This window comes from Heloderma suspectum, chromosome 13, assembly GCF_057233095.1.
Source record: "Heloderma suspectum isolate Gila_16-S chromosome 13, 16-S_ref, whole genome shotgun sequence".
NCBI lineage: Eukaryota > Metazoa > Chordata > Lepidosauria > Squamata > Helodermatidae > Heloderma > Heloderma suspectum.
The window spans coordinates 1916484-1939762 of NC_139470.1; the positions used below are offsets into that span (position 1 = coordinate 1916484).

The window sequence follows — 23279 nt, forward strand, 5'->3', positions numbered from 1 at the left end:
GAGAAGGGGACGGCAGAGGATGAGATGGCTAGATAGCATCACCGATGCAATGAATATGGACTTGAGCACGCTCCGGGAGAGAGCGCAGGACAGGAAGGCCTGGCGTGCTGTGGTCCATGGGGTCACGAAGAGTCGGACACAACTGAACGACTGAACAACAACGTCTGTAATGACGATGTCCCAAGAAGGCAGCAGCAGCAGCAGCTCTGTAAGGCCTAGATATCCCTGGGGAAATGGCAGGGGGGGGGGGAGTGAGGGAGGCAGCCAAGGTCTTATCTTGTCACCACTGCCCGCTCCCCCCACCCCCGCAAGTATGTGCCCAATACATCTCAACTGGCAATGAGGGAAAGATGGTGGCGGCAGCGGCAGCAACTACAAAGGGCTTCCATTCCACTCTTCTATTGTTCTGGAGGTTCCCTCTTTGCTGTATTCCACCCCTCCTTAATTCTGAATTAACTACAAGGATTTCTAAAATGAATTTCAGACTGGGACTACTCGTGCTTTATCATATTTTCAGTTCCTTCCTTCCTGGCATCTCCCCCCGCCCCCTGGTCTCTATGTTACCAATGAGCACTGATAAAATGCCATCCTCCCAAAGAAAAGCGGACTTGGTGCAGTTATATGTAAGGCCGCACCAAGCGTCCTTCTGTGCAGTGTTTCCCTGAAGTGCACCTGGTCCTGCCCCTCGATGAGAAGCCACCCAAGAACCATGACACACACCCTCGCATCGAAACTAGGTTTTGTGCAGCCATTCATCATGTGCATGCATGCACTGGGAACACAGAGGAAGGGGACAGAGAAAATGAACTGAAAGCTGTGGGACATCGTGTACGTGCAGCAGCACTTTGTACAAAAATGCAGGAGTTATGAAACAGAGAAATGAAGGATTCCTGATGAATTACTTCCACATTGGAAACAAGAGTAGGAAGCCCAGCATCCAGGGAGAAAAATTCAGGTGAGAGACATTCCAGACTCATACCTTCACATACGTGGTAAAACCAGAGAGATTCTGAGGGAGACACCGCTAGGCAAAGCGGCAGCAATGGAAACCAGAAGCAGAGTAAGACAAGTCCTCAGCCTCTGCCACATCCTGCTTCCATCCACTCCTTGGCTGAAACTCATGCTCATAATTATTCCTTCTCATCATTGCTACAGCCCCAGATAACAGTGCTCCCTCCCTTCCCACCACTAGCCATTCTTCTCTGACAACCCCCGCCCTGCAGGCGTTAGGAACTCCACAAACACATCTTATTGGGAGAACATCTCAGACAGCAAAAGATTAACCTTTTTGTTAGCTCGCCATAACCTCAGTCATCCGGTGTCACCAGCAATGAAAAAGAGAAAGGGGAATACTGCCTGTATTTTGTCCCTATATATGTCCCCAGTAGATGGCACCAGATATTCATTTGTAGCTTGAGTGAAAAGAAGTTCAGAACTTGGCTCTTTTGCACCTTAAGCGGACAACTGCCTGAAGACAACAAACCGTGGCGGGGTGCAGCTGCTACTTCTCCTAGCTAGACTGCAGCTGCTTCTGACATTTTTCTCAGAAGCATTTCATGCTTAGAAAATGTGTACAAAGGAAAACAGTCAAGAGATGTCATGCTGGAATGGACAGATGCAGGATGCCAAGAACAAGACCAGTAGTTTGCCAGGGCTTAGTTCAGCTTTCCCCAGCCTGGTGCCCTCCACATGTGGCTGGGAATGATGGGAGATGCAGTTTGACCCATCTGGAAGGCACCAGGTTAGGGGAGGCTGGTTTGGTGACTCACATCAGCAAGCAAGATCAACTGGGAAGCGTTTATATGGGGGAGGTCAGGAGGTATCAACTGACTCCCCCCTGCCCCGGACTGTTGGTTGTAAACGTTGTTCCTCTGGCTAGTCTTCCTGGAGTTTCTGCTTTGCTCAGAACCGTGGAGGCCAAGTTCCCTGACACAGCGCAGGTCTCACCATTTAAAGAGCTACTGCAGACTCAAATGTCGACATCAGCACTCCCGTCTATGATGTTCTGGATCACAGTAACGCACTCCAGCAATGCACAAGAAGCAAAGAGGCAGCAACACTAGCGAAAAGGTGGCTACATCCACCAGACACTTGCTTCTTGGAGAACATTCTGGTTTTTAAGGTGGCTTCATGGCATGACGCCACCCATTTAAAATGCTGAGTGGAATTTTGAAAAAGAAAAAGGACTCCCTCTCTCAGTTTCTTTTATTAGAGATGGAAAGGTAAACTTCTTGTTACTAGAATTAATTTATGGAAACCATAATAAAGCTGTTGAGTCCAATTGAAAAGGGATCGCTGTCACTTAAGTAATATACAGAGGAGAAGACATTGTACATGAAAACACGTTAAAGAAATGTGCAGACTTAAAATAAATAACATAAAAATGACTCTCTGTTAAAATAGAATTCTTCACGGGTGGGGTTTATACCTCTGTAGATAAGAGGTATAACCTGGTATGATAACAAAATAAAGCTGTAATTATTAGTTTAACACAAAAAAATTAAAAATCAGTTTAACAAATGTATTAACACGCTCCAATATTCAGTAGTGCTAAATCACGTAATATTTACATCATGGAATATAATATCAGCAGGCAACGCAAAAAAAGAAAATCCATGTGAACTGCAGCAGACATTTTGGATATACATATATTCTCAATATATTTAGATATACTTTCCTCCATTTTTTGTACAATACTAAAAATTAAGTCGTTAACATACTTCAAGATTTTTAAAAATGTGTATTACTGTCAACTTGTTCCTCTGTTATTAACAACAACTAGGTCCTTACTATCTACAGCACAGTTCAAAATAAATTTTCTTTCCACACATTTTAAGAGCATGAAGAACACTACAGCTCCAAGATGACGGATGCCCCAGAAAATTGCTCCAACAAGATTATGTTGAACAAGGGGAAAATTATAGATTGCAATTTGCACATCAACAGATCCTGAACGCAGCAGGAGGGCCGACGAAGAGATCAAAATGAGACAGGGTCCCACTGCTTAACTGTTCCTGAACTGGTCTGGATAACAACAAGGGGTCCAAATCCTAAATTAAGTGATTGTCTTTGCAGGCTATGGCCTGGGCAACAGATTCCACTCTTTTTACAACCAGATGCAAACTAGATGTGATCTATTCCCAGAAAGGACGGTGCAAACATAGATTTGAATTCTGATGCTGTGATTTTCAAAACTCACCTTCAAGGGCAAACCCCCATTGTGTGCACGCTGCCCTGGCTGAGACCCTGCCAAAAGCATGAGATGCAGAATATTCTTTTAAAACCCGTTTGGTGCATGGTCAGCACAGTGCTTTTATGACAGCCAGGTTAAATTTACAGTCTCTTTGTGGATTCACATAGAAGTTTTTTTTAAAAACAGATGAAGCAGCTCTTTGAACACATGCACACAGGCTTGCTACATGAGCCAAAAAATGGGCTTGTGGGTGCCAGATTGCGGGGGGGGGGGGGAACCATCCGAGTCTCTCATCATTTCCTTGTTGGAAAGGGTGCCTGCCACATCCTTTTAAAAGTATGATACAACAGGATATGCAAGACTCCAGCTCAACAGCAGGGGAGTGAGATAGCAACCTGTGTGGTAGCAGCAGTGCTCGGGGGTGGGAGCTGGAGGTACAGAGCTCACACGTTTCAGTTCAGGGCACACACAGGGATGATGAGAAATCGGGAAGCAGGGAGTTCTTCACACAACTGTCAGTGAGGTGCACAACCCGGGGAGGATTCCATGATCCCATCTGGAATGCACTGCCCCCCACAGGCTAAAGACAGCTTTCCCCAACATGGTGCTCTCCAGATGTGTTGGACTGCATCTCCCATCATTCCCAGCCAGCATGGCCATTGATGGGAGATGCAGTCCAAGACATCTGGCGGACACCAGGTTGAGGAAGGCTGAACTAAAGATGCACAAGGATGGTCAAGGTTTAGTCATTCAAGCAGAGACTGACCAATTTTATTCCACTCAAAACCGGTCAGGGGACCGGAACTCAACAGGCACAGAACCTTCTTCTGTCAGAAATTGCCACAAAGGTTCTTCCAGTGGTAAAGCCTTGCAGGCGGTAAAAGCACGGCACCGCTTCTTTCTCTCACACACTCACTCACACCAGATAAAATATTAGATACTATTATTACTGCAAATTTCTTCCAGCAACCTCTGACGCTCTTGTGACTTCTAAAATGAACTTTTTTGTGCTTTAAAAATATAAAAAGGAAATCGCTTTCCTAATTTTAAAAAAGGGTCTCAAATTCCTGACTGGAAAGTATTGCAGGTTAATTATCGTCCTAAATAGAAATGTAATCTCTTATTTAATTCTGTTGATGTCCTTGCAGGTTCTCCTCTTTTCTCTCCCACTTTGCGAACCCCTTGTGAACGTATGAAGTGGGGGGGGGGGGGCTGGCTTCATAGGTTGAGCACAACAATGTTCAGTTTGTTATCTCACTTCTGCCCATGTCACTTCCACATGTATGTTTTACATACTCCATGGGGGTGTGGGGGAAAAGCGAACTCCAAGAATTTTATTTAGCCTAAGGAGGGATTAAGCAAATAAACTGGAATCTACCAAAAAATAAAAATAAAATGGTTTTGTAAGCCTTTGTTTTCATTTCACATCTTTCGCGAACTAGATTTCCAAACTGGATTTTTAAAAACTTACTAGTGATAAAATACTTTAAAAATCAGCTGCCACCCCTGCCCCCATTCATATACACCCTGGTCCAGAAATACATCAGTGGGACTTCTGTTCTGCTGAAATCAGTAGAACTGAACTCACCACAAATTCAACTCCCGCTGATCTCAGTGGAACTTAAACACAGTAAACCTCCTTTGGATTGGGGAAGGTAGACATTTTTCTTCTTGTACACAGCAGTCAAACTAAGACACTGGTATGAAACTACCCCCCCCCCCCCAATAAACTTTGAGAGTATTCTAGAGCACAGTGGATCTGCAATCAAATATATAAACGCTCACACTCGTGTTTTACTCCTATTGGGAATTCACTAAAGTGGAAATAGGAATTATTATTACACTACTACAGTGAATTTTAGCTGCCTCTAGTAAAATACTAACAATAATCTAAAGCCAGGCTATTTAAAATAATAGCTTACTGAAGGTTTGCAGAAAGGTCATCATGTACAAGTACAGTCTACTCAAATGTCAGCCCAGCAATATTTTCAGAATCATATCCCCTTTTTAAAAGCTGATCCAAGAAAGAATGCAACATTTTGTTTCTTCCCACTGCAGATGCATCTTGCTCCATACAAAAAACTAACAGCCTGCATCACAAAACATCGGGAAGTCTGGAGGGGGGAAAATGTGGCTATGCTATACTCAAAACTAACTAAAACGTGTAACGCAAAGACAACGCCCAAGGACATCTCTCTGACGCAAGGACTTATCCAAAGGGCAGCCCTCCTCAGGCCAAGCATAGAATGTGCAGAGCCATCAGCAGCGTGGGAGGCATCCCCATTTTGCTTGAGGATATTCTTGTGCTGGAACTTGGAAGCCAGCCAGTCAACTAGCTGGTCGAACAGACTAGACAGGGCCCTAAGCAGGCCCCATACGGCCTCTGTTGCACATGAAGACCAGCATAGCCAGGAGCTTCGTACACATGCCCAGGACACAGAGCAGGTGCACTGACGCAAGACAGCTGATCCTTGGAACTGCGCAGGCACGGTCCAAGAACAAAAAGATCCAAGAAGAGTCCCAGGGATTAGTCTTTTTAAAGACTATGACTTAAGACCCACAGAGATACTTCAGCAACCCTTGAGAACAGCCATGCTGTTCAGCAGACACTGCAATTCATGATGGCTGCAGTTCCAAGTTCCTTAACTCAGTAGCTACTACATTGTTCAAGAACACCATTATCAAAATCTCTGGGCCATGGAAATTGACAGCAGCCAACCAAAAGAAATGAACTAAGCTCTGACTTCAGAGAAATTCTAGGAGAGCTACATGCATACAATATATAACGACAGAACCCAGAATTAGCAAGCATTCACACTAATCATATCCTAAAGAATAGGTCCTCTCTACAGAATCCACCCCAGTGGAAAGGGACTCCAAGACTTTGCAAAAGGGAGAAATGATCCAGAAATGGGGACGATATCCATGGGCCACATTTTGCAGTGGTTTCCGTGTGATCTCATGGATGGCCAGTGGCAACTTTTCCATTCCTTCCTGTTGCTTTTCCTCAGAAGAGATGCTCAAGATAGGCAGCATACTCGCAAGACAGAAATATCAGGGGGACGAGGACACTAGGGTGACAGATTTTGCAGCTGCCATCTAGATGAGCAAAGTCACCCATCTATCTGCAACCCAATCCTAAAATTGCTATGCACCACATTTGAATACTGGATTTGTTTAAAACTTTCTTTTTAAAGTGCTGTTGACCTGAAATTGGGAAAAGTTGAATCGGTCTTCACCGTAAACCCATCCAGTGGAACCAGCTCTTTAAAAAAGGAGGAGCAGCACATACACACAACTGAACAAGAGACAAAGCTGCCACCCGCTTCTCCCAGTCAGCCCACCATCTTCTGTGTCGGGCGTAACCCAGCATGCGTGTCAAGGAAGCAAAAACGTGGCAGATGCAAGTAGGAAGTGCAACCAAATGAGACTGATCAGAATTCAACGCTTGTGTTTCCCAAGCAGCAGCAGCAATAGCAACATTTAAAACCACAGGACGCTTACAGAGTTCAGTTCAGTTGAGCGCGTGACGAGAAGCATGCTGCTGGTAGCTGGCAGAACAGAAAGTCATCCATGATGGGTGGAAAGGGCATGGAAAGAGTCATCGTGCCCCAAAAGGTGGAGACTCCTTCCAAAGGTCAAAGGGCACATCCACCTCCTTGGCATAAAGACACAGTAGTCATTTCAGCTTGCAGGTCTATTGTATGTACCTGAAGGGGTTTATTGCAAAGACGCAACACCTTTCCTCCGCCATATTAGGGGGACCACCCGTCGGGTAACACCGCCAGGGTGTGTGAGGCATCCCCCCCACCCCACCCCCTGGCCATCGCATCAGCCTTCTTGGACGCCTTGCAGTAGGTTCCTGGCACCATCCCCCTGCACTCAGCATCCACACTTCTGCCCTACACCCTGTTTTGGGGACTGCAGAAGGAACTTAGAACGATGTGGTGACATACAGACAAATATTCCCTACAATGCTGTTCTGTCCACCTTGGTCCTAAAGGCCATTGCTGTTCCTGTGGCTCAGCGGGGGCTTGGAAAGTTCCACCACTGTGGAGCACGATTTATTCAGGAACTTGGGTGCCCGCTGTAACAGCCTCTGGGCTTCCATAAACGCTTCTGTCAGCTCCTTCTTCCACTGTACAAACTCTGGGTCACTCTGGAAAAAACAAGCACATACAAATCAGTTCTTCAGAATCCACTGTGATGACAAGAAAACCTAAGAAATTAAGTTCTCCCTGAATTGCAGCAAGAATCTTGGTAATGGGGGGGGGGGGGGCTGTTCAGGGGGGAGATGTGGCAAAGGTGCCAGAAGTTGGGGATGGGGACAAAGCCACTGAATTGCATGCAGAAGGTCTCAGGTTCAATTCCTGGCTGCACCTCCAGTTCAAGGGATCCCATAGCAGAAGCTGGGGAGAACCCTCTCGGCCAGAGACCCTGGAGCGGTGCACAGCTGCCGTCCCATGTCCCAACTTGCCATTTGCAAATGTTTCAAGAGGTGTCCATGCTGGCAGCTCAACCCTGAAGAGGGGCTAAGAGAGCAGGAGGCAGGCAAGCTAGAATGGTAACACTTTGCACGCAGGGGGTGGGTGGGTGTTGGAGCATGTACAAGGCTGCTTGCTACCCAAGAGGGGACAGGGGGAAGAGAGCCATGATAACTAACCCGAAACCAGGCAGCGAACACCTCTGTGCTTTTGGGAAGCTGGCTACGGCACACTGTAATGAGGGAATCAGGCGTTTCTAAATTTGCAGTCCTCAGAAATGTGGAACTTTAAGGTGAGCAATTCTGGTGCGCACACTTTCCTGTCCTACGGGACCGGGGGTCATAAAAGTCGTGTACTTTGAGCAAGCAAGGGGGAGGCGAGGCCTCTCAGGATGTGACTTCCCTTGCAGGAGTCAACAGCGGTGCGGGGTAAGCACTGGCAGTGCCCAAGGACGTTCACACAAGAGCCTACCCGATCTCGCCGCAGACGCAAGGAAAAGGTGAAGACACACCCGAGTGGCTCAAGACATGCTCAGAGCCTCGCCCAGTGACTTATGAAGCACTCTCTGTGCCTCTGCCACGCAAGGGGCACACAGCTCCTTTGCAAGCTAGTAGTGCAGCAGGGCTACTGGCAGCCTGGGGCTGCGCGCTAGGACGCCAACTCTCGCGTCTGCCGTAAACTCAGTGGCTTGCAGCTGCCTCCCTCTCCCCTTGCTGCTTCCCTCTCCCCTTGCCTTCCCTATGGGGTGGGGCTTCAGGGAGGGGGAGGTGCCTTAATGGGCCAGACAGGGAAGCGTGCCGGGGGGCCCAGGGTTCCCCACCACTAGTCTACAGTGACTAGCAGCAGACCTCCAGGTTTTCAGAGAGAGGTCTCTAGAAGTTCTACCTGGAGGTGCCAGGGATTGAACCTGGAGCCTTCCTTTCCCAATAATACTAGCCTCCCTTACAAGGCTGTTGTTTAAGGACTGCTGAGAAGATGCAGGTGATGTACTCTCAGAAAAAGCATTATTTTGCTTGCTTTTATTGTCAGAATATGTTCAGCTTTCCAGGGCATGGAAAGCTGAGCATACATGTGTGTGTATGTTTTGAGTTTAGAGCTGTCTTTCCTCCCCACCCACAAACAGACCAAAAACACAAAGCCACAAGTTACCTCGCACTGCAGGACAAACTGCTTCCCTCCTTTTATTCTGAGCAAGATGCATTTCTTGTCCTTGATCTGTGTTTCCTCCACAGACACGATTTGTTCCATCGTCAGCAGATTTTGCTAAGGGAGCAAAATGAATCCAGGCTGAATTCAAGGTTCATTGCAACCGCAGCCAGCAGGCCAAACTGACCAGGCCACTAACTGTACTTCTTGGTGTTTGCAAATTGTTTACAGAGGGAAAAGGAGGAGCTCAAAAGGAATCCACTTGTTCCATAGACAGGGCAGAAGAACGGGCCTTATAATAAGACCACTCAAAATGTCACAACATGGAATGCCGCTACACTAGGATATCTCACCAAAAGAAGAAGAGAGGATTTATGTTTTTCAGACCAGACATCTCTGTGAAACGACTGCCACTTATGGGAAGCATGCTTTAAAAAAAACTCCTCTGGAATTTGTTCGTGACTCATGCATGCTCAACCCCAAGTCCCTGTCCCTTGTCTGACTTGGATGGGAAGGAATGAGAACCAGCTCATGGCATCCTGCAGTTGGGGGCTTGGCCACCAACCTGCTTCCGATCCACCCATCCTGCCCTTTCCTGAGGCGAAAGAGAGGACAGCAAGGAAAGGGGCTGAGACTGGATGCTGCTGGGGAATCGGCGGGGTGGTCCTTTTCCTTCTCCAGCTTGATGGCTTTCCCCACGGGGTGTGAGGAAGCGGGAAGAACGAGGCTGTCTTGCACTCCAGTTTGCCGCACAACACTCTACATTTAAACCTAGAAGCAACTTGGCCATTACAGCCGCTTCTTTTTTCCTGTCACCAACTGGGAGATTTCTCTGCTATACACAGCAGAATCCTGAAGGCACTATAACAGCGATTCCCAACCTGGTGCCGTCCAGATGTGTTGGACTACGACTCCCAACATACCCAGCTACCATGGCTAGCTAGGGGATGCTGGAAGTCGTAGTCCAAAACATTCGCAGAGCACCAGATTGTGGAAGGATGCTCCACAATATTTACCAAGGGAGGGAGGGAGGGAGGGAAGTGGGGGCGAGATAAATTCACCCAAGGCATCCTGTAGGAAGGTAGACGCACCTTCCAGCCAGCCTCCTCACTTGGCACGTTTAGGTGCTCTCACCCTTTCCCTCTTTCTCAGGTGCCTTCCTTCATCAGTATCCTTTGTACTGCTTCACGTTATTATCAGCTATGCTGCTGCTGGTTCAGGATCTCTTTTCCCCCCCAATTTGATTTGTTTTTTTTAAATGTTCTGTTAGCCACTCTGAGGGCCCATTTTAGAGCTCTAGAAGTGGGTTATATCAATAAAACCAGCAAAATAGTAGGAATTAAAGGAGCAGGCTACTGTCACAACGGCAACAGGGAACGTAACGAGGTCTGCGGACAGGCTCCCCGAAAGGAAGCAACACTGCACTCTTCTACAGTTGCTACAGGGCTGCGTCTCAGGGGCTGATCCTACAGAGCAGCAATTCCCAAAGGCCCAGTAGCTGCGGCACACTTTTTTTGGAACTGAAAGTCAGAGATGCGCAGGCGTCACTCTTGCAGCTGAAAGCGATTCCTTTTAGGGAGTGTGTAAGCATTAGGCATTATGTGCCCTGGACAGAGCCCATCCTTGTGTTTCTGTGACAGACAGAGAGTGGATAATTCAGCTGTGTCAGGAGCAAGAAGGAACAATCCAATCACACCCAGTTCGGCAGAGCCTACCTGGAACGAGGCAAGGCGAGACCAGTGGGTCATGCAGAGGGACAGGGGCCACCCTCCCCTGTGGAGGGCTGCTTTGTGCTCCCAGGAAGCTTGCTCACTTCCCACAGCCAACAAATTGGCACTTTGGGAATTGCTGCTAGAGGGGTTCCGTCGCCTTACCCGTTTGTGTTTTTTTGTGTAAGTGTGCCAAGCGTCCTAAATGGGAGAAGGAGGCCGTTACAGTCTACCCAGAACTCTCCCACGCCTTCCCTATGTTTGCCCGCCAGGCCCAGCTGAAGAGGGGAGAAGGCGGCAGGGCTCCCCCTCCCTCTCGAGTGGGCACGCGATGGTAACTCACCCGCGACTCCCCTTCTCCCCGCCATTCCAGCCGGTTTGGAAAGAGGTAAAAATAGCGCCGCTGCCACTGAGTTAAGAAGGGGTTCCCCAACTTCAGCATGTACCCGTGCATAATGCAGTCCTTCCCGAGAGCGTAGTCTGTTGCAATATGGAAAACCACATTAAGGGAGGGCAGGGACTCGTATTTATATGGCTCCATCGGCACACAGACCACTTGGCAGAGTAACAGAAGCAAAAGGAGGTCCCCGCCACAAGGAGCTTACCATCTATCCCTGCCACAGGATGCTGTGATGGCTTAAGTGGCTTTAAAGGGATCAGACACATTCACTGAAGTCGATCAGTGATCACTAGTCACGATGGCTACATATGAAGCCCCTTCCCGCCAGTCCTGGTTCAGAGGTAGGTTACCCCTGAATACTAACTCCTGGGCAGCAACTGATCCCTTCCTGCCCTGTCTGTGGCTTCCCTTTGGGGCATCTGGGTGGTCACTATGGGAGGAAGGACACTGAACTAGTTGAGACTTTGGCCTGAACCAGCTGCATGGCTCCTCTTGCATTCTTTAATTTTGACAGCAGAGGGACAGAACAGTGGAGGAAAGAACAAGGCAGAGAAACAAGCTGAGGGAGGGAGGGAGGGAGGGAGGGGGATGAGAGAGCAACAGAAGAGAAACCTGAAGAAACATAGCAGTGATGGAGGGTCAACATCTAAACACAAACCACTACTCTGAGGATAACCAGCTGCCTAAATAACATCCCTGCTGTGACCTTCACTCATCAGCTCCATCATCCTCAGCTCTACAGAGGTCTCCTGCTCCTTCAAGTCCATGCCCTTTGGCCCTTCCTGCCCTTTCAGATTGGCACTACAGCATCTGTGTCAGGCTACCTCTCCTTCTCTCTCTCTCTCTCTCTCTCTCTCTCTCACACACACACACACTTACTTCACATGCCTCCTCAAAGTCCACATTTTCCATGACGTCTTTGGCTCTGCCCCCTAGTTATCAGGCCACACTGTAACTAAGCTGAAGCACATTTTTCCGAAATAATGGCGTCTTCGTCTCCTGCCTGCCTCTTGCCTTGCCTTCCCGTTGCTTCCTATAGATCACAGGAGGTTGCCAAATTGTAGATTGCAAGCCCCTTGGGGCAGGGACTTCCCTCTTGTACTCTGTCAAGTGCCATGCACATGGATGGTGCTATACAAAAAACAACAGGCCCCCAGTGGCCACAGAAAACCCTCAGGCATCTGGAATTTGGCAGGAAGGACGTCTGGACACCTCTCTTTTTAAGAAAACAAGCGGCGGTGCAAGAGTTCAAAGCAAGCATCATTAAATGCCAAACTGAAGAGGAGCACTTAATGCCAGAACGTTTCTCCTCAGCAATGCAGAGAGATCAATCGCCCTCCCACCCAACCCGCTGTACCCTCGCTGTCCATCCATGGAGGGCTCTCACATTCCAGAGACGAGAATCATACACCAGAGCCGCCTCTCACCTTCCTCGTGGCCAAGCTGCTTGTTTTTTGCTCGCTTCCTGGCTTCGATCTTGTCCGTGTCGGTGTTCACCGCATCGTAAACTGTTTCTGCCACTTCCTGTTGCCAGCGCTCCGAGATGACCAAGGGGAAGTTCTTATACAGTTCTTGGTCGCTATCCAGCAACTGGGAAAAAGGGGTGTGGGGGGGAGGAGAAGGCATCACCAAGAGGGAAAACCGGTCACCTTCCGCCATTGGCCCCATTCTTTGAAGAGGATCTGTATCATCATATGGATCTAGGGGAGAAGTCCTGCTCGGCACTATCAGTCCTCAAGAGGCACCCTTGTCTTAAGCAAAGCCTTCCCCAAACCCAACAAATTCTAAGCAATGATTCTTAACGTTTACATAGCACATTTCAAGTCTTCAAAGCACTTCATGTACATTCGCTTGGTAACCGTTGCAACACCTGTTGAAACATACAGTCACACTCGTAGCCCCCATGCGCCGCCAGCCCTCACCCACCATCACGCACCCTTCTATTAACAGCTCAAAAGCCTGGGGCAGGGGCTCTTTCTTACAGGACCTGCTTAATCCAGCTTCCTGTGTGGAACAACCAAGCTGTGAACCCAGGAAACTGCTAGGTCGACATACCCACTGCGGAATTCCCCACCCATCATATCTATTCTGAAACACCGAAGGAAAACATCCACCTCGCACCTTGATGCCTTTCGTGTCTTCTTCATCGAAGGAGCCGATGTCGAAAGCATCTGCAGCGTTCACTTCTCCCCGCGGAGGAATCAGGGGTGGGGGGTACTGGCAAATCAAGGGTAACAGAGTTACAAACCTGTGGTACATGGGGATAAGCCTTATTTTTATTTATTAAAACAGGAGTGGGCAACAGCAGGAGGTCAGGGGGCCATTTTTGTCCCACTGGACTCCCCCCTCCCCATAGGCCACATCTCCCTCCACCCCCCAGTCCCTGAAGTGAAAAGTTTTTGTTTTTTTAGTGGCATATGGAGTGCCAAAAGGGTAAAAAATACTTCAGAATGGCCATTCCAGATGCCAGTGTGTGTGTGTGTGTGTGGGGGGGGGGATTACTTATTTTTTTTTACAAATTGGGGAGGGCAGCAGGGGCCGCATGCAGACCATGGCCTGCACGTTGCCCAGCCCTAATAGGCTGCATCTTCAGCAAGCTATCAGGAGGCATACAGTAAGAATGATAAAATTCCAATATAAAATTGAACAAGAGAAGCGCAACCGTGTAAAAATTCAGCACAAAAACTACAGCGACCTCTTCATTCTGGATTTCCATGTCACCTAATACAGAGGCAAGCAGAGTCCTCGTTTACTCAAGAGCTGCCCATTGCAGGGCCTTTAGGAAGGAAGCCCTGCTGCGCTGGCAGAAGGCAAGAAATGCTGCCGCCATGAACTGCGATGCAGAATCCAGGCCTGTTGTTTATTCTGCAGAGCCCTTTAAAGGGTGGCTCAGGGCTCCTTGGGTCCCTTCCCAGAGCCTTCGAGTCTCAGTGGACCGATGAGCAGATGGCCTTGCCCCAGGGTGGCCCCTTGCTGCTGCCAGGTGAGAAAGACAGCTCACCTTTTGCAAGTAGACGTGCTGCCAATCAATCCCTTTGAAGAACAAGTGTCCTTTCACTTCTTGTGCACTGAGGAATAAAATCACAACCAAAATTTGATTCCCTTACACTATAAAGCTTAATATACAGTGCACTATCCTTCTAAAGGGAAACATAAAGAGCATCTGGATTCAAGCCATGGAACAGGGCAATATATTCTAATAAAACTTTTAACATACTGCAGCTTTCCAGGAAAGGGGGAAGCGGGGCAAAAAGCCTTTGTAAAAATGTAATATAATGAGGAGGAGCCATATCTCAGTAGCACCCAGGTTCAATCCCGAAAAATGTCCAAAAGATTAAACAATATTTTATTTTAGAACAATAAATAAAATGATTAAGACAAGGTGTTAATGCATTGCTACTTGTCCTTTATTCCCTGCAAAATATTTCTAAAAACTACATGGTAGGAAGGCTTTTATGTAAGACTAGAGATGAAATATGTCTAGAAATGTACAAGCCATGGGGAAAGGTGTTTTTTTTTAATCCTCGCTCCTTTACTTACAGCTGAAAGGAAACACTTTTTCTGACATCATGAAGCACTTATGCTTTCACTTGGAACTTACCCGCTTCCCTGGCAGCCAAGCCTCCTGCTAACATCTCGCTGAAGAAGACCTTCCAGGAGGGACTTAAGTTCGGGGGAAAATGAATCCGGTAATTCCACATTCTAGGGAGAAGAAAACAAGTCCAGAAGGTCACTGGGGTTGAACTCACACTCTCCTCCAAGGACAGATCCTCCAGAAAGACATCACACACACACACCCAAAACCCCACAGAAAATTCCCCAGACAAAGATAGCACCAGTCCAAGCAGTTATTTAAGGCATGGAAGGTCTAGAACTACCTTGACCAGCCAAGCAGCAGAAGATGCTCAGAAGATGTGGCCTCTTCTTGGGAAAAGCAAGTCAGGTTTATGTATAAGGCTTACTGAATGAACCGTGGGCTGCCGGCCACCCTCTCTCTCACTGTCCAGTTTGTTATTTTATCATCACCATTAATTAATTAATTAATTAATTAATTAATTAATTACATTTCTGTACTGTTGTTTCCCCAAGGAACTCAAGGTGATGTACATGGTCCTCTCCTCCCCACCTGTGAGGCAGGTTATGCTGAGAGATGCTGACCAGTCTAAGGTCACCCACAGAGTGTGTCATGGCTGTGCATGGCTTTGTGCCTGGTTCTCTTTGCTCCTAATCCGACACTCTGATTAACCACTTCCACACCCAGCATCCTGCCTTGCAGGGTCGTTGCATGGATAAATGAGCTGAGAATGGCAAAGAACTTGGGTGTGCTGAACAAGCAGTACAATGAACAATACATCACAACACATTAGATCAGCCTTTCTCAACCTGGCACCTTCCAGATGTATTGGCCTATGACTCCCAGCACAGCTGGCTGGGGGATACTGGAAGTTGTAGTCCAACACATCTGGAGGAGAAGACTGTATCAGCTGGGCATTTAGATCAAATATCCTCAGGGTATTTTCTGTTGTGGCACCTGAACTTTAGAATATGCTCTCCAGGGAAAGCTCGCTGGGCGCTTTCTTTTAATATTACTGAAAAAGACAGGTTGCTACCTGTCACTGTAGTTCTTTGAGCAGTCATCTGTGCATTCACATATATGGGCTCTGCACCTGCGCGGAGCCTCAAGTCGGGAAACTTCTACAGCTGAGGAGTTTTGGCAGGGACCCTTCCCCCACCGTCCCAGTGCGCACATCCCTAGAGGATTCACGCTTATTCCCTCAGTTCCTCGAGACCGACATTGTAGCCTCAGAACCAAGAAGAAATACCTTTGGTGCCTAACACTGAACTTAAGTATGACACCAAAGAGGGGACAGCGGGTAGGTTGCGTGAACACACAGATGACCACTCGAAGAACTACAGTGACAGGCAGCAAGCTGTCTCTCTTCTTTGTGGGCTCTGTGCATCACATATATAGGCAAGTAGCAAGCTGATTTACAAGGTAGAGAGTCAGTGTCCTATTACAAAACAGAGGAAAAGACGGCACGACCAAAAGTATAGTCAGCTCTAGCCCGAACATCCAGTCTATAGTGATGAATGCAGGTAGACAGTGTCGACCAGGCTGCAGAGAAGCACCGTTCAGGAATGGCAGCCCCCCTGTCGAATGCAACTGAAGTTGCTACCGCACGAGCAGAGTGAGCTCAGACTCGGGCAGGCATTTTGAGTCCAGCCAGCTCCTACGATAGCTCAATGGTCTTGACGACCCAGGAGGCGAAGTGCTGAGTTGAGAGAGGCCGGCCCTTGCATCCGCCACCGTAGCACACGAAGAGGCGAGGTGAATGTTAGAACTGTTCAGTCCTTGACTTGTAAAAGGCCAGAGCACGGTGAACATCGAGCATATGTAGGGTATGCTTCAACACCTTGCACCCAGAGGTGGGAACAGACCACTGCCATGCACTTGGTGAATACCCTTCAAACAGTGGTGGGGCTGAAGGGAAGTTCCCAGAACTGGTAGGTGTTGGTATCCATGGCAAAGCGGAGACAGCACTGGTATGACTCCTCTATGGTGATGCGAAAGTAGGCATCCTTGAGGTCCATAGAGGCAAAGCAATCTCCCCAGGAGAGGAGAGGGAGAACAGATGCCAGAGAAACCATGCAGAACTTCCTGGGTGAGATACACAGGTTCAACTCCCGGAGGTCCAGGATCCGACAGAGCCCTCCATCCTTCAGACATGAGCTCTTGATGGAGAACCGGTGATGGAGTAGTAACTCCTATGGTACCGGGGGAGGGGGGGCATCAAATTAGATCATGTACCCCTTCCGTGCGATGGAAAATCCATGGTGATGTTGATCCAGGCAGAGAAAGTGGGACAGAACGGTGCCGAAAATGGGGGACTGAGCAGCTGGACAAACAGAAAGGGAGAGACAGCCAAAGACACCACTTATTTCCCCCATCACCCCTTTGGCGGAAGGGACAATACTCTGACGCTGAACGGGGCTTCCTTGGTTGCAAAGGCTGCTGACGTGGCTGTTGTGGGCACCCGATGCTGGAGGCTGGTAAGGAGCTGTAGGGAGTTGAAACCAGTGGCACCGCTGCTGAGCCGGGGGCTGCTGCTGGAAGCCCATCTTGGGAGCCACGGTTCTCGCCTGCTGAACAGAGTCCAGCACCTCATCGGTCTTGCCATTGAACAGACCTTGGCCATCAAAGGGGAGGTCCTTTATTTGGAGCCGAGCCTCCTGAGAGAGTCCTGCTGACCTAAGCCATGCATGTCGTCAGAGAGCAATGGAACTAACCTGGAGCTTGGCGTCACTGTCCACCTGGTGTCTGGCGATGTGTATCTACTGCCTGGAAAGTTTCACTGCCTCATTTTGGAAAACGCAAGCCAAGTCCTTGTCCTCAGGGAGGTGCTTTAATAGTTTTCCCACCTTTTCTCAGAAGAACAGCTGATACCAGACATGGCAGCTTGGTAGCTGGAGACCTTCAGGCCAAGTGCAGCAGAGGAGTACATCCTACGTCCAAGAAAATCAAGACACCAGCCTTCTTCGCCCACCAGCGAAGAATGGACCCTGAGGGATTTCCCCTGGTCCACCTCGACCACACTTGAATTCAGGGCAGAGTGGTTAAACAAAAATTCAGCACCCACCTTCTAATACATTCCCTCCAACCACATAGACATAGAGACATGACGGAGGGGGCTTTCCACAACTGCTTAATCGTATCCCACAAGGCGGGCAGAAGAGGAATCGCGACTGATCTCGATAGGTCTGTGTTGATGGTGTTGAAGACTGGGTCCTGTGCTGCAGGGGCAGCCTGTTGGGTAGCAAGCTCCCGTGATTGGACCATTCTTATAACTTGATCTGATAAATGCCCCAGATCCTCTGAGGGAGAGATCGTGTCTTGAGATCCAACTGCCATGTCAGGAGACGACCAGGAAGGGTGGTGCGAAGTGAGAGAGGTGGAATCGGACTCACAGCCCTCCGCGCCCAAGGTGACCTTTCTGTAGGTAGCAGGAGGCTGGCCTACTCCGCAGCTTAGAATCATAGAATAGTAGGGTTGGAAAGGGCCTACAAGGCCATCGAGTCCAACCCCCTGCTCAATGCAGGAATCCAGGTCAGAGCATCCCTGACAGATGGCTGTCCAGCCTCGTCTTGAACACCTCCAGTGTGGGAGAGCCCACCACCTCCCTAGGTCATTGGTTCCATTGTCGTATTGCTCTAACAGTCAGGAAGTTTTTCCTGATGTTCAGCCGGAATCTGGCTTCCTGTAACTTGAGCCCATTATTCCGTGTCCTGCACTCTGGGATGATCAAGAAGAGATCCTGGCCTTCTTCTCCTCTGTGACAACCTTTCAAGTACTTGAAGAGTGCTATCATATCTCCCCTCAGTCTTCTCTTCTCAAGGCTAAACATGCCCAGTTCTTTCCGTCTCTCTTCATAGGGCTTTGTTTCCAGTCCTCTGATCATCTTTGTTGCCCTCCTCTGAACCCTCTCCAGTTTGTCTGCATCCTTCTTAAACTGTGGTGCCCAGAACTGGACACAGTACTCCAGATGAGGCATAACCAGTGCTGAGTAGAGGGGAACTAGTACTTCCTGGGATTTGGAAGCGATGCTTCTATTAATGCAGCCCAAAATACCATTTGCCTTTTTTGCAGCCACATCACATTGTTGGCTCATATTCAGCTTGTGATCGACAACAATGCCAAGATCCTTCTCGCTTGTAGTGTTTTTGAGCCATGTATCCCCCATCTTGTAACTGTGCATTTGGTTTCTTTTTCCTAAGTGCAGAACTTGGCATTTATCCCTATTAAATGTCATTCTGTTGTTTTCTGCCCAGCGCTCCAGTCTATCCAGATCACTTTGAATTTTGTTTCTGTCTTCCAAAGTTTTAGCTATCCCGCCCAATTTTGTGTCATCTGCAAATCTGATCAGCATTCCCTGCACCTCCTCATCCAAGTCATTCATAAACATGTTGAAGAGCACTGGGCCCAGGACTGAGCCCTGCGGTACCCCACTCGTTACCTCTCCCCAGCTTGAGAAGGTCCCATTGATAAGCACTCTTTGAGTCCGATTCTGTAGCCAACTGTGGATCCACATGATCGTTGTTTCATCTAGCCCACTTCGAGCAAGTTTGCTCATCAGGATATCATGGGGCACTTTGTCGAAAGCTTTGCTGAAGTCGAGGTATATGATGTCTATAGCATTCCCACGGTCTACAAGGGAGGTTACTTGATCAAAAAATGAGATCAGATTTGTCTGGAAGGACTTGTTTTTGACAAATCCATGTTGGCTTTGAGTAATCAAGGCATTGTTTTCAAGGTGCTTACAAATGGATTGCTTATCATCTGCCTGTTCCTGTGGACGCTGCGGTGTCTGTACAGGCAGTGGTAGCGTGGCTGAAGCAGGAAACAACACTTACTGCCTCAAAAGTGGATAAGGCAGAGGCATTTGAAGCACCAGCAGGCTGCACAATTCCCTGGAAACTGGTGGAGGAGCAACGAACAGTCTCTTGTGGTTCAGGAAGTCTTGAAGCTGTAGCCGATGGCCGGATGCAGTAATGGGTAGGCACCCAATCTGATGGGCCCTCATGGTGATAATGGCGATGCCATCCATAAGGATCATCTCTACGATCTTCCTAATCTCGGGGTCCCCTATATGGTAGATCCCAGTTGTAGTCTGGGCCCCACTCTGAAAACGGGGACCAGGACCACCCTCATGGTTGCTCACAGAACTTAGCGGGCTGATCCTGCCTGATGGAAGCGACCAAGAGGCTGGATGTCTATCTCGGAACCCATCTCCCCTCAGAGAATGACATGGATGAGGTGGCAGAGCGGGTGGCAGAGGCGGGGAGAAGTCCCGAATCTCATCCCTCGAAGTTGACCTAATTGGAACCGGGTCCAATCTTGATGCCAAGATGACCATCAGGATAGGCGAAAAAAGCATTGGTAGAGCAGTGGGAATCGCCTTCGGTACCAGGGATGGCGGTCGATCCCGAGGCCACGCAGGGGCATCAGCAGCAACTGCTGGTGTCAGAGACCTAGACTGATCCCAAGATGGGGAGCATGGTCTGGTCCGATCCCAAGGGGAGACTGCTAACCTCTTACAGGCTTTCTTCTTCACTTCTGAAGAAGATATTACCTCCTGTTTCAGCATCTTGGCCTTTTTGGTCAGCTTTTGGACAACGGAAGTGTCAGCGTTCTTCCAGGAATAGGGGGCTTTCTTGTGCTCGGTGACTTTTGTGCAGAATGCAGAGGAGACACGTCCCTCGATACCTGAGCAGGCTCCTGTGAGGCAGGAATATCCCCAGATGTGGTGGGTGGGTGTGTATTAAGTGACTGAACCATCGGAGTTGGCTCTGCAACCGCCTCCAGCGCTTTCTTCCAAAGTGAGGCTTTTAGCCGATCTGCATGATTTCGCCGGGCTTGTTTTGAGAATGCTGGGCAATGAGGACAACGATGTGGCCCTCTCCAAGGCAGGAAAGACACAGCAAGTGTCCGTCAGACAGCAGTAACTTGCTCCCTCAATGGCCACACTGTCTAAATGGCACCCTGAGGGCCATACACCCATAACGATTGCAGGATAACAAAAAAACTAAAGAAAATAAAATAATGCAGAAGATAAAGACAGAAGTATTGAGAGAAAGAGGGTGGGGGGAGGGAGATCAAAACTCACCTTTTTCTTTTTTCTTTTTTTAATACTTTTAGTGTTTTCAGACAAACTGAACGCAAGAGACGATCCCAGACGAGGCTACCACAATGGCAGTCGAAAGAGAGCTGAGGGAATAAGCGGGAACCCGCTAGGGACATGCACACTGGGATGGTGGGAGAAGTGTTCCTGCCAAAACTCCTCAGCTATAGAAGTTTCCCAAATTGAGGATTTGTGCAGGTGCAGAGCCCATAGGTGTGATGCACAGAGATCATGAAGAAGAACGGTAAACTACTTCTGAGAGGTTGCTGACGCCTGAAAAGCAGCATAATACATGTTTGAAACAGAAATAAATAAATGCTCAGACAGAAATAGGTCCAGCCGAACAGTGTAACTGAGAAGAAGGAATGAGATCATGACATGCTATGAAACTCAAAACACGGGGGCGTCGCTAAACATCCTTACCACAGTGAGTGTCATGCGGTCAATCTCATGCTTATCTTTGGTTTTGTGCTGTCTGAAAGGGCTGTGCCTGGAGAAAGAAGAAAAACAGAAACAGTGGTGCTGGTTCAGCAGAGTGTGAGGGAGGGAACAAGGAGAAAGGCACTGAAGAGAAAAAGTGCACAATCTCATGCAGAGGAGGAGGAGGCTGCGTCTTGCATCTCTGTATGATTAACTGCTTCTTCCAAACAAGAGGCATGCCCAGAACAATGACTCACACAGAAGCCCTGGAGGGGTGGGGCTCCTTTTATACCTGAAAAGGTTTTATCATTAAGTGTGAGGAAGGGTGAAGCATGCCTCCAATTCTACATAAAAATAACACTTTTAAGCCACTGAATAGTTCTCTGGGCAGTGCGCAACAAATTAAAAACATAAGATACAGGCAATAAAACAATGAAATCAACATGTACAACTTGTCAGCCTTTGGCCAAACAAACAGGTGAACCCTGATCCCGACAGGTAAGGGTCTTTTTATTCTATAGGAGCCTTTCTAACCAGGGCAAAGCAATGGCACTTTAGTTCCGATGCAACCGTACCATCCTAGACTGGACTGTCACATTCCTTACAACAGAACGCACCTAATCACAAATCCTGGTGCTCCAAGGAGGTCTGAGAACTTTTCATTCACACAGTAGAAGACAGTGAAGATTTTTGTTTCAGGAAGCCACACACACACACACACACACACACACACACACAGAAGATGGCAGGACTCACCCACGCAGAAGTTTGAAAAGCATGCAGCCCAAGGAGAACCAGTCAGCGCTGCTGTCATAAGCCGTTCCCTTCTGCAACACCTCGGGGGCCATGTAGCCATGTGTGCCCCTGAGCAAAGGGGTCAAAAGGGTGCAAATTAGAATCCTTAAACGTCAGAGCCTAGGGAGAGAGTGACGGCAGCAACAAGGCCAGAGATCACAGGAACATAGGAAGCTGCCTTATATTGAGTCAGATCCCCCCATCCCCATGGTCCATCCAGCCAACTATTGTCAATACTGACTGGCTCCAGGGTTCCAGGCAGGGTTCTTTCCTAGTCCCACCTGGAGATGCCAGGGACCGAACCTGGGACATTCTGTATGCAAAGCAGGTGCTCCGCCGCTGGCTATGGCTCCTCGCTCCTTAAAATAAAGGGAGGCATTCCATACTTGTGGAGCAGCCAAAAACCAAAACAAAAAACATAATATGCGAATGTAATGGCACTCTTTTTATGCAGTAAAGGGATGTGCAATTTGATGTTAACGCTTCTGCCATAACTCTGAAAAATGCTGAGAATTCAGCAAAGCTCCGAGAAGAGGTTCCTTACTTAAGAGGAAGCCGATGGGGAAGTCTCTCTCTCTGTGCACGTGCTGTTTGCCAGGGGTGAACTCAACTGTTCTTAGAGCAGAAGGAAGAAAAGGCCTCCTTGGCTAACTGTGCCCACGAGTCATACTTCAAATGCAGCACCCTGGGTGGAGCTCAAAGGCAAAGGGAGGGGGCACATATGTTGAGAGGACTCGTGTAGTGTGCTCCCGGCAGTCAGGATCTCAGCCGCAAAGGAGAGTCACAGAATGTGGTAATGGGCAAAGAATCACCACCTCCTGAGAACCTCCGCCTTTCACTTTGCGCGCCGAAGGTCCCAGGTTCAATGCCCAGAACCTCCAGCTACAAAGGATCAGCCAACAGCTAACGGGCAAGACCCTTCTTGGCCTGAGACGCTGCTGGTCAAAGTGCACAGCACCGGGCTGGATGCACACATAAGCTGCCCTGGCGTGCGGCAGCTGCCTATGATTCTCGAGGGCTGCCCTGCAGAAAGAGCATTCCATGAAGGCAGCCCTTGGAGTCAACAGCAAGAAAGCCACATGATCATGGCTGCGCTCAGGAGCACCTGTGCAAGACTTACACACTCGCATGAGGCTTCTTCTTCGAGAAATCGCAAGCCAGCCCCAGGTCAGATATCCTCACATGTCCGTGTTCATCCAAGAGGATATTTGCTGGCTAGAAGCACACCAGTAAGCACCTGTTACTTCACTTAGCAACTGAAACAAACACATGTTTGACCAGCCGCATATGTTCACCAACTTCGCACATACATGTACAAACACATGCGCACAAGCACATACACACATACAATGGAGTTGCTGAGCATGAACACCAACCTGTGCTAACTGCAGGAGAGGCCTATCTTCTGCAGAAACATCCCCCAAATTAAACCTTCATCTTTTAAGAACAGTGCTG

The 23279-nt window shown here is 48.5% G+C and overlaps 1 protein-coding gene across 3 annotated transcripts in view; it reads right to left on the reverse strand.

Moving 5' to 3' along the window:
- Positions 1-4866: 4866 nt before the first annotated feature.
- GRK3 (G protein-coupled receptor kinase 3) overlaps positions 4867-23279 on the reverse strand; it is an 86668-nt gene continuing 68255 nt past the window's right edge. The window contains exons 12-22 of one of the 3 annotated variants that reach the window (XM_084820348.1): positions 22945-23039; positions 21786-21893; positions 21033-21099; positions 14534-14634; positions 13934-14000; positions 13054-13149; positions 12360-12522; positions 10876-11012; positions 10698-10733; positions 8827-8940; positions 6629-7352 (exon numbers count right to left, since the gene is read on the reverse strand). In XM_084820348.1, the coding sequence (XP_084676474.1) occupies positions 7191-7352; positions 8827-8940; positions 10698-10733; positions 10876-11012; positions 12360-12522; positions 13054-13149; positions 13934-14000; positions 14534-14634; positions 21033-21099; positions 21786-21893; positions 22945-23039 (1146 nt within the window). In that variant the 3' untranslated portion in view covers positions 6629-7190. Of the gene's footprint in view, positions 7353-8826; positions 8941-10697; positions 10734-10875; positions 11013-12359; positions 12523-13053; positions 13150-13933; positions 14001-14533; positions 14635-21032; positions 21100-21785; positions 21894-22944; positions 23040-23279 lie in introns of all 3 variants that reach the window. The other 2 variants (XM_084820349.1, XM_084820350.1) reach the window with 2 other exon arrangements.